General features: G+C 37.6%; 1 protein-coding gene across 1 annotated transcript in view; it reads left to right on the top strand.

The window, feature by feature from the left end:
- The window catches only part of Gp210 (nucleoporin 210), a 246,615-nt gene that overhangs the window by 94,234 nt on the left and 139,840 nt on the right, over positions 1-12,541 (top strand). The window contains exons 18-20 of the mRNA XM_073992963.1: positions 9,661-9,759; positions 10,040-10,273; positions 10,346-10,495. Of these exons, the coding sequence (XP_073849064.1) occupies positions 9,661-9,759; positions 10,040-10,273; positions 10,346-10,495 (483 nt within the window). The remainder of the gene's footprint in view (positions 1-9,660; positions 9,760-10,039; positions 10,274-10,345; positions 10,496-12,541) is intronic.

Below are 12,541 nucleotides of genomic sequence, written 5' to 3' on the forward strand. Positions count from 1 at the left end.
TTCGGAAGAAAATTCACCCTACATACCGACCATAAGCCATTGCTCACCATATTTGGTTCCAAAAAAGGTATTCCGGTCTACACCGCGAACAGGTTACAACGTTGGGCTCTCATCCTTCTCACCTACGATTTCGATATAAAGTATACCAATACAAAGGATTTTGGACATGCAGACGTTCTGTCAAGATTGATAAGCGCACATGAAAAACCATCAGACGAGTACATCATAGCTTCAATCAACCTAGAAAACGACATAAGATATGACATCACAGACGCCGTATCAACACTGCCAGTTAGCTTCAAAATGATACAGGATGCAACCAAAAAGGATTCAACCTTACAAACAGTTTCAAACTACGTATACAACGGCTGGCCAGAAAACAAAAACAGCATAGATTCTTCAATTCTTCCATATTTCAACAGGCAAGATTCAATATCAATAACAGATGATTGTCTTATGTTCAATACGCGCATAATAGTACCCGAATGCTACAGAAAACAAATTCTCAAACAACTGCATCGCGGACACATAGGAACAGAAAGAAGCAAATCTATCGCACGCAGCTACGTATATTGGCCAAACATAGACAAGGACATAGAGACTTACGTCAAGAAATGCAACAATTGCCAACTCGCAGCAAAAAGTCCCATCAAAACCAACCTTTGTCCTTGGCCCACAACAACACGCGTTCTCGAACGTGTTCACATAGATTACGCAGGTCCTGTAAAAAGCATTTACTACCTCGTAATAGTGGATTCATATTCCAAATATCCCGTCATATATGAAACTTCATCAACCACGACCGCAGCAACATTAAGGTTACTAACAACTTATTGTTCACAGTTTGGAAATCCTGAACAAATCGTATCCGACAATGGAACACAATTTTCCTCAGCGGATTTTGAAAATTGGTGTTCTCAACGAGGAATCAAACATACACGAACAGTTCGATATCACCCAAGTTCCAATGGTCAAGCAGAAAGATTCGTCGATACTCTCAAACGATCTTTAAAAAAATCAGAGGGAAAGGAGACGGCATCTAATGCACTACAAACATTCTTAGAAGTGTATCGTTCAACACCGAACAAAAACTCACCTAATGAACTCTCTCCAGCGGAATCATTCCTAGGTCGAAAAATGAGAACAGTTTTCGATTTAATAACAAAGCCTCCACCAGCGAGCAGAGAGAGAAACATTCAAATGGAGAAACAATACAACCGGAAACATGGTACAAAACAACGGAATTTCATCACTGGAGATCTTGTCTACGCTAAACACTTCAAAGGTAATAAAAGCTACTGGGTTCCAGGTGAAATTATCAACAAAGTGGGAAATGTTACCTACAACACTCTCATTCAAGTGGATAAGAGACAAATTCTTGTGAGATCTCACGCAGATCAACTCAGACCAAGAGAAACCGATGAAAATGTACCTGCAGAGCAAAATGATAATCTTCCTCTTCAAATCCTACTAGAAGACTTCAACATTAGTCCACCAATGGAAGAAGATTTCACAACTCCACCATCATCACCGGTTATGCACCCACAACGCATCACTTCTCGAAGAAACCCTGTACAGCCAGTATCCCGGACCCCCGAGAAGTCTCAAAAAGGGAGATGTTAGGGTTCTACTGTAAACAATCAGAAACTAGGCATCATTGTTATTATACATACACACACACACACTTGCTACCCTCATGCTATACTCTTTCTCACTCAGTCAGTCTCTTTCAGTCATTCAGACAACACAGTCATTGTATTACACCACAAGTAGTAACACGCACATCAATTGTAACGTATTTCAGTTTCCAGAATTAAACAGAATAAATCTTGCTTAAGTTTGTTAATTTATCAATAAGTCTTTTATTTACAACATAAAAGCACAACTGAATCTTTTACTCAAACGTAAGAGTACAACAGTTCGGAAACCGCGAGCCCTATCGAAATGGGATTAAAGAAAATGTTGTAGCAGTGAAAATTCTCTACAAGATTGACAATCAATTTTCGTAGGTTTTACCATTTTTGAGATAAAGAAGTTCAAATTGGGACAATGTACTGACTGTATGGCCCCCTATAAAACAATGTCATGCAGGGTGCACCTTAACTAACTTTGAATGAAAACTGCTTACACCTGGGAAGTTTTCGCGGATTCTAAAACAGCAAAAAAACCAAAAACAAGAAATAATAGCTGGAGGGATTTTTAAATAAATCGTGGTCAAATTTCACATTTTTAGGTTTATTTTAGGGGTTCGCGATTTCTCATCTATTAACATTGTAGTTTCAGAAGGCGCAAAAACTTCCCAGGTGTAAGCACCTTTCATTTAAATTTAATTAAGGCGCACCGAGATCTCCTTTCTTGTAGAGGGGACATAGATAGACTATGCAACACTGAAAATGCAAACAACTTCTAGTATGCATTTTTTTAAAGTACATATTTATACTACAAAAACTCTAGTAGGGTTTTGTCCTGTCAGATCCAGTTCGGATGCATTTATCAGGCTTTTATCTCAGAAACGAATAGGAATTTGGCCTTGCTGTCTTTAGCAATATTGTAGCCCTAAACTAGTAAAACTTATCTTTTGAAAAACCACATAAGAAAAACTCCATCTAGGGCATCAAAATCTACAAAATATAGAAAATTTTACATAATTGCTGAAATTCTGGTCAGTATCGTCTAAACTATTGGGAGTTGAACCAAGTAACCTTTTGCAAAAATCTTCAAATAAAGTTCTAAACAATTCTTTAGAACATTCTGAAACTCAAAAATGCTTACTTCATGTTATTTCAGCGGTATCTTGCATCATATCTTTTACAACACCTATTTCAAACAGTTCACACCAACAGTTTATTCTCGCATTTCGGATTTCACTACATTATTGACATTTTTATTAAATCGTCGTTGAAAAATGTACTGAAAACAGCGGCATGGAGGCATTTTACAACAATGAAATGTTCTGAAGAGTTGTGTATTACATTCCAGGGAAAAGAAAGAAACTATTCAGAAAAAATTAACGGTTTTGGAGATACGGTGTGAAATGTATAAAAATTGTGGAATTTTTGCATATATTTTGAAATTTGAGGCAATAAATGTAGTTTTTCGAGTTGATTATTTCTCCCAATATTTTCTTCTTGTCCTTATCTACAAATTTGCTTCAATGGTCAGAAGAAGATTCGCATTGGTTTCAGAGATATAGCCCCGAATTTCTTTAAAAACTCAATATTTAACCATGTTTAGATGGGATGATGATGAGTAATTCTGGCCGGGTGGTATATATTCATTACCAGATTACCTTTGCCCGTCTCTACAGGAATAATTGCGTATACCAACGCCATCAGCTTGATGTTTCACTCTTTGGTAGAACTTTCTGACTCCTGTACATTTCGATTTTCTACACTTCCGCTTTTCCATTTCTCTCTCTCTCTCTCTCTTTTAGGAAAGTACGTTTGTCCCGATATCTCTCGTGTCGCATTCTTCTTTTCTGTAACAGCGCGATACTACTGGTCACGCCATGAATTCCTTAGTGGAGGCTTCGGTACCTGAGAAGTATTGATTTTAGGTCTATTTATGTGGAGTGGACAATATATTATTGCAACGCTGGTATCTTATCGGAATGAGCACTTATTAATAATATTGTTAATTTTTTACATGGAGTGTTTATATTTCCATTAAGCAAATTGATTGGAATGTGCCGCGGTTATCTCTTGTGACTGTAGCTTTCCAATGTCCGAGTCGATATTTGCTCCTCGGATCGATCGTTCTATTTATCACAACGCGATCAATGTGGCTTTTAGTTTTTTTATATTTTTTTTGACAGTTCGACCAAAGATATCCTCTTTTAATAGTTAAATACAAAAATTGGCCTGAGAACACAAAACCCTTTTGGGGCTTTGGTCTTCTGACCTAATACCATAAATTCCATTTGGAATTTTTCACCATCAATATCGGTCGGGAACGTGGACTTGGGTGGTACCGATATATGGGGGCTATACCAAAATATATACATACCTATATTGGAAATCTTCTGAAAAAAGGTTTTCTACTTTCAAAGAAACCAAAATACATCATTTCATCCCAACCGATTGGAAAATGTGGCCAAGAACTTCGAAATAGGTAAAATCGGTAGGTACTTTTATATGGGCGCAACTCAGAAACATGAACGTACAATAAGTGCGTAATCAATTGGAGAGTTTGACCAAGACCCGCGAAACGTATATACCAAAACGTGGACATAAGGGTTATGACTTTTTGTAATTTTTTCTCACAAATGATTTCCTCTAGTGAGAATAAATGAATTTTTAATTAATTTAATTACTCGAGCTCTATGACCTAAGGAGATTACATTGAAAAATTGATATCTAGCGAAGTCCTACACACAAATCAACCGCTATGCGACGATCGTTTCGTTAGCTGGTTAGGCTAACATCTTCAGGCATATTATATGTTGTTGTTGCTAGACAATTTTCGCCATTTGGAGCCCCTATTTATACATCCAAGATTGCAAATTTGCAAATTGAAGCTTTTTATTTCCAAATACGACTCATTTGTCCCCCTTCTATTCCCGAAATCAATTTTTCAATACTACATTTATATTACAGCCAATGTTTTTTTTTTCATCGTAGACTGTATATGTCTTTCACATCGAAAGATTGTGGATTGTGGTTTAGAACGCTAAGACGTCAGCAACATTGTTAGTTGTTGACGACCCAGGTTCGAATCCCAGCCGGGCTCAGCTGAATTTTTATTTTTAAGTTTTTGCCTTTTTAGGGGTGAATGCCATTATTTGTGAGATTTTAATTAATTTAATTAATCGAGTTCTATGACCTAAGGAGATTACATTGAAAAATTGATATCCAGCGAAGTCCTACACACAAATCAACCGCTTTGCGACGATCGTTCCGTTAGCTGGTTGTTGTTGCTAGACAATTTTTGCCATTTGGAGCCCCTATTTATACATCAAAGATTGCCCCTATTTATACATCTAAGATCCAAAGACGACTCATTGTTGAAACGCATCCAATCAAAGCTGAGATACTCGTCAGTACAATTCAAATAAAGCAAGTAAAAAAGTATCAGTTGACTTTGCCTACATAGATATACCCTCAGCCTGTGTGAATTGAAACACCTTTTTCCAAAAAATTATGTATTAGAGGGTTTTCATAATTTTGGGTGTACGAACTTGCCGACAAAAATATGGATTTTAGATTAAAGCTCAAAAGTTTTGCAGGGAAGGAAGTGGGTCTTATTTTGGGAATCATCCTTCTTGATGGATATCGCGCCCACCAGTCATTTCAGTTGGTCACTATATAATTTAGAGCATTATATCAGGTCCCATGGACTTGCCCACGAAAAACATAATATCGCTGTGAACAGGGCCACTGGGAGTAACTACGGTGAAAATGACCAAATTACCGCGCACACAAATTTTGAAAATTTGTGTGGATTTTGCCCCAAGGAGTGGACCGATATGGCCCACTTTTGCACATAAACTAAGCTTGGACAAAATATTTCGAGATCCAAAGTTTGGACCAACTCCGTTTATGAGATATCGCCCGTACCAATTTAGCGAATATTTTCGAACTTTTGTGGGCGAGGTACCGGAAGGAGTGGACCTATAAGCACCATCTTCGAATTTCACCTAATATTCTAAGAAATATTACGATATGCAAAGTGTGGACCAACGCAGTATTCGGTTCGAGAGTTGTAGGGCACGTGGCTGGTGGTGAAATTTGAAAGTGGTGTTTGCTGCTTTCTTAAGAAGTATGGACTTGCCACTTAAATAACTTGCACCATCGTAATAGGGGCTTTGCAAGAAAAATCAAAACGATTCGGGAGGAGATCCCAAACCGTATCTATGTCTCATAGAAATACTACGATGTGCAAAGCAGGGAGCAAATCGGTGACTGCCCTCGATAGTTATCGTGCGCACCATTTTAACGCGTGGCTGGTGGTGAAATTTGGAAGTGGTGTTTGCTGCTTTCTTAAGAAGTATGGACTTGCCACTTAAAAAACTTGCACCATCTTATGTAGTCAGTCTCATTGAAATAAATATCATAAAAAATAACATTAAAAGGTAACCAAGCCTCGTTTTGGAACATATTGACGATTTGACGATTTTTTTTGACGATTTCCGAACAAAAACTGTCGGTAAAGCTGGATGTATTACCGACTATATCTCCGTCATTTGGTCGCCTACGCCAACCTACTTTGCAGTATTGTAAAGATGGGATTTTTACTTTCTTAGTCAGTCAGGCTTTGCTTTTGGAAAGTCCCCAACCAAAGCTGTGATATTAGTCATTACAATTAAAATCGAAAAAATGAAAAGTTGGGTTTTATTTGCGACTATTTTGATATCTTCGTTTTTTGACCACCTACGACAACCTACTTTACATCGTTAGAAAGGTTTTGCTTTTGGTATACCCCTTATAGAAGCTGAGATATTCGCTTAAAAACACATTGAATTTTTCTCCAAATAAGTTTTTTGTCCATTCCAACCCCTATATACTATCCGACCATCACCAAAATCAATAGGCTTCTTCTTCAGGACCCCCATCAGCACCCAAAATTTGGTGACAACCCGATCAAAATAGCGACCTGTAGCGTGATAACAAGGTTTAGATGGACAGACGGACGGAGGGACGCACACGCATAGCCAGATCGACTCAGCTCGTCGAGATATTCATTTTGGTATATAAGTATGGGTCTACGACCATTATTTCGATGCGTTACAAACTTTTTGGCCAAAACCAACTTATAATACCCTCCCACACAGTCCCAGCAAAATGTTCGATGCCAAAGATGCTATTCAAGAATGGGTGCAAGTGAAATGGAATGTCATTTTTTCAGCATCTTCACTCATTCTTTTTACAAGAGCGTGACCTCCAAAAGATGCGATTACTAATCTTTGGCATGTCATTTTCACCAACCCTTTGGCATGTAATTTTCACGTCTTGTTCGGAAAATGGAAAATGCTGTATTGAAAAATGATTTTAATTTTTTTTTAATTTTAGTAATTCAAAGGAATTTATGAAATAACTATAATTTATTTATCATCATAAAGTTTACATCTATAATTGCAGTTTGTTCTCGTTGTTGTAATAGTAGTTAATATGTTTGTATTCTCATTTTTCTGCTTAATCTGACTCTGGGTCTATCAGTCGTAAGAGTGTGGCTATTTCGCTATTTATATGGTTTGTAACCACAAAGCTGCAAACTTAAGTTTCTTAGCAGGATTGGTAGGGCAATTGAAAAGGAGCAGCAGTTGTGCTGTGTGCTGGGCAGATGTTTTCCACGGTGTCATCATTACTTGCCCTATAGGAATTTTGACGGCTGCACCATCCTGAGCGTATTGACCCAAAACTACTCTGGTTTGTCCTGACAGCTGGCGCTTCTCAGCTGCGATAGATGGTGGATGTTCTCCAAGGACCGCATTCACACGATAACTGTTTACTGCATCTGCGACTGCATTCGTGTGAATGCTACTTAAACCTGGTTGAAAGGCTTATTGATCTAGAGGTTCTCTCTTGTAACGTTAGACTTCTCTTTCTTGATCTGGCTTGCTCTGAGTGAGTCCTCTGCTAATATGGAGATGGCCTTCAGCGCAATTGTTGTGCTGCTTACGGATCCTATGCTATTGATCGGCAACTGGAAAGTTATTTCTGATGCTGGAAGAACTATAGCCACAAGGGTCCTTGCTACGGGCGACAAAAGCGAAATTGGTTTGTAAGATTCACCTTTGCATCCTTTTCGGGCTTCAGTAGCTGGCCTATTTATCAGACTTCGGGAACGATGTGTTTGGTAAGCGATAGGTTGTAAATTTAAGTGAGAAACTTGACTTCCGGCCGTCCCAGCTGTTGCAGTCTAAACACCGCCGCTGCACGCAACAGAGTTTACTTCCTCCGCAACAGGTTTTGATTCATCTTACAAAAGGATTTTATGCTAAGTTTACATTTACGAAATCCACTCGATTTCAACTGTCAATTCCATAGCTCAAATCTCATCTGGATTTCATTTGACGTTTAACCTATGGATTTGACAGTTAAAATCGAGTGGATTTCGTAAATGTAAACCAAGCATTACATTGCATTGGCTCCAACTGCAGATTACTATTTCGTGAATTCTATTTTACAACGTTTTGGAAATGTTTGTTGTTTTGTAGGGATCTACAAATCGACTTGTTGAGCAGGGTTCTCTAGAGCAGGCAAGGAAACTTTTGTATTTGGTCTATTCCTTTACTTTTAAAAATGGTAATTGTTGCAAAAATGGTAAAAGTGGTGAACTGCTCTCATATAAATTGTATGCTTTTAAAAGTAAGGAAACACTTTGCGGGTAAAAACAGGCACGTAAAGGAACACGACTAATACCAAAGAGTGCAGTCCGACTCTACTTTTAGCTCAATGATTGGGACTTCCTAGCATAATAAATCTTACATTGCTTTAAACGTACATATTTAGATAAATAAAAGAATATATACATGTGTAAAAATAAAAACACAAAATTCATCTCTATTGGATCAATGGAATGGGTTCAAATGCTAAGGAAAAGATCCGATCTATCACGACTTCCTTTGAATTGGTTCAAATGCTGATGAAACGATCGGATCTTTCACGACTTCCTTCGAATGGGTTCAAATGCTGATGAAAAGATCGGATCTTTCACGACTTCATTTGAACCAATGCAAAAGATCCAGTGAAATCATGGCATCTCATGGAACCACTTCCATAAAATTTTGCTGGGGTGGTGTAGGGTATAATAAGGAACGGCCGCATGTTAACATTAACCGAACGCTATACAAATTTTATTTATATATATTTATATTTGGAAAAATTGGAATTTATGCTTTTGATAAACAGTTTTTTGTTTCTTTTTTGGGACAGTCTAATATACAATTTTTGAGTATATGCACCAACTTAGTGAGCTAATTCCAATCATTCTGATTCTGACGAAATGAGTTCCTTTAACAGCTTGGATGTTAAAACATGAATCCAAATAATAATTTGAGTAATAGAGACGACCGATTGGTGTAGTGGTAAATCATTTTTAGCCACTCCTGTAGTTAGCCCAGCACTCATATAAAGGCGATGCAAAAGTCCAACTATTGCAATTTCAACATTCCTTTTCATTTCGTTTCAATTCAATCCCCCCACACCCAGCTTTTATTTGAATTCAATTGCGAAGCATATTTTTTCTTGTTCCCACTTTTCTTTGTTGTTAATCGTTTTTTATTACATTATTCATTCTTTTCCAATCGCATCGTCATATCGTATCGTAGGGGAAACTTGCCAATCAAAAACTATGTTTTGGATGGTCAAAGTCAATATTTGGCAAAGTGGAACGAACAAACTAAAAACTCTAGTCTGGCAATCATTGAAAAATTGGTCAATACTCTCTGGTTAATAACGCCCCACAATTCAGATGTGAACGGATGAAGTATGACTAGGCACAGTTTATTGTGGAGTATGTAATGAAAAGAAGTTCTAGATTATAACAAAGTTATTGAATAAACAACTAGGCCGTGCGTTCTTGAAAAGGAGGATACTTCCTTCTCCCGCCACAAATACAAATACAAATACATACATATATTCGTTGTTATACCTAAAGTTGTTAAAGCAGGGAAATTTGTATCAACATTCATTCACATTTTCTTATTCTATTTCTTTTCAGATACAATTTGAAAAATCTTATGATATATTTAGTGGGTCCCTTTATCGAGGACATTTTGTTGTACGCAATCACTTGCAAGTTGATAAATTTACAAACTTGGTAAGTCCTACAGGACGAATGTGCGAATGTAATAGTGCGCTGCAAATGCTATAACATGCAGCTTCTTTGGACTGTTTAACGACCATTCAATAAAATTGAAGTTGTCTTTACGATGAAATCGAAATGATTTAATGGCCATCATAAAAGACTGGACTTTGGACAGGACTCTTAAATCGACCGTAAATTGATTTAACGATTTGATTTTCGTACATTTGAGTGGACACTTGGCATTTATCTATTATCTTGTCTTTTATTTCCGTTTTTATTTACAACAATAAAGGTGGCAAAGAATATTTCAAAATGTTCCACATTGCTGGAGAAAATTCCTGTGAAATTATTCACATGCGTTCTCAAATCGAAACAAGCGTTGGGTCAAAAACTGTTGGAGCACTATAAGGTTACACCGATATTTGGGGCTGAAACTGGTCGTTATGCCTGTCAAATCGAATTGAAGACAACGTTCAATGAAATTTTGTCTATTGTCAAAACCAATGACATACATCTAGAAATGGAGGTAAGTTGTGTCAGTGTAGGCAGTTTAGCCAGAAAAAAAACAAATTTATGTATTTCTTTTACAAATTTTCAGGTTTCCCTACCAAATGGTCTGACCGATAATATATCTCTTAAATTTGTTCCCGGTGTTAGAGTATCACCAGAATCATTTTTATCGGAAAATGATGCCGCTGAACAAGATTTGACAATAACAGGTCTCGATAAAGTCTTGCAAAAAGTGGAGGTAAGTTTTTGTTAATTTCATAAAAACTGATTGGCGCCATTTATGACGATTAATATGATTGTAAATGGGTATCGCTAAGGCAGGATGATTAGTGGGCTGATTGGAGGCAATTCGCCTAACATGAATACGGTTTTAATAAATTGCAATTCATACACAATGGAAGCGTTATAAAAATATTAAGACGTTGCAAATAGAGGTAGGACACACAACAATAATTAGTGCAACAAATACATGAAAATCTCGATTGTGTTTGTTTCTGTCGATATTGAAAATAAATGCGGACCAGAGGTTGCTTTCGTTACTGTAGCAGCTAAGCCAACTTGTATATAATACCAGTTATAAGGTTTCTCTGTGTCCAAACTTAAAAATTCTGCAACCTGTTATTCACTGCGCCCGTAAATAATCTCGACATAGCTAAGTGGGTTTAGGTGATCTGGGGGTGTGTACATGTTATATTCTGACGGCGATTTTATGTCAGGATTGCATAACTTTTCACTACGTAGCGCTAACAAACGCAGGTTACACGCAAGTCACGGCAGATAGGCCTTTTGCTTTACTGTGGTTCCGAAGTAGTCTTTGTCAACACTCAACTTGCTGCCGGCTAGTGAATTGAAGACCTTCTCTCTACTTCTAATCTTATCCCAGCAAAATGTTTGCCTCCAAAGAGGCAGTTAAATCATATGTACAAGTGATCTGGAAGTGTATCAAATTATGCATTTTCACTCATGATTTTTACAAGAGCGTGACTACTGAAAGAGGCACTCCATTGCACTGCATTTTAACTGACCCTTTGGCACTGCATTTTAACTGACCCTTTGGCATTGCATTTTAACTAACCCTTTGGGGTAGAATAGGATGCAGTCCAAAGCACGTGTTTTTGTGCAAACCATTACAAAATATCGCAAAACAAATAAAATGCATTTATAATTTGTGTAAAACAAAAATATTATGATCTTTATTACATTGACAAAAATTATGAAAATTCTCCATTGAATTCAATCGCAAACATGCGTGTTTCCTCTGCTCTCTATTTAATCCAAGCTGAATTGTTTTGCTTCATCTGCTATATGGGTTTGATATTGTCTTCCCATCACCAGTTAAGATTTCGACATGTACTCCAACAGCACTCCATTGGGAAATTTTCTTCTCGTGAGTTACCAGAAAAATGTTCAGAAATTTAATATTTTTTAGTTTCTGTTAACAAGTTTTTTGAAATCTTAACACGCTTATCTCTTTTTGGAAAATGTATGCCGCTGCCTGTGGAGATGTGCAAACTAATTTATGTACTTGTAGGGATCTCTAACAACTGCTAATAAAATGTAGCGAACGGAGTGCCTTTTTCACGACTCCGTTTGGACTGCATCCGGATGCTGTTAAATTGTGAGGAATTGGAGTGCCTTTTTCACGACTCCGTTGAACTGCATCCGGATGTTGTTAAAATGTGACAAGTGGATGTGATTCTTTGGATTGCGTCCGAATGCGGTTAAAATGTGAAGACTAGAGTGCCTTTATCACGACTCCGTTTGAACTGCATCAAAACATGCCGTGAAAGAACTAGTCCATATTGCACTACTTCCAATTTATTTTGCTGGGTATATCAAGAAGCATTGGCTTGCGCAGACTACTTAAATTAGATGTCGAACATTACAAACTTTGGAGCACAAATGTACTGTCACTCTCGAACCCTGGAAACGCTGACTAATACGGAGAGGTGCACAAGTGATTTTTAATCGTCTATTTGTCGAGCATCCCTGGAGTGACAGGGCATTAGATCTCTTCCTGCCAAAGAAGAACCACCACAATGGAAGGTGTTGCAAATACCATTTAGAAACGCTAAATCAGTCAAAGCCTTGGGGCCCGATGGAATCTCCGTGTTAATGCTGAAATGGTTGGATAAGCCGAGAGTTGAGTATCTCACCAAAGTCATGCTGAACCTGTCGCTAGCCACCCGTATCATGCACAAAGTCTGGAAAATAGGCAAGTTGGTCCTGCTACTGGAGCCAGGCAGGGATGCTAAGGCCAGAAATAACTTCTCAGTTGCATATA

Source organism: Musca autumnalis, unplaced genomic scaffold (assembly GCF_047663935.1).
Source record: "Musca autumnalis isolate F117 unplaced genomic scaffold, ASM4766393v1 scaffold_5, whole genome shotgun sequence".
NCBI lineage: Eukaryota > Metazoa > Arthropoda > Insecta > Diptera > Muscidae > Musca > Musca autumnalis.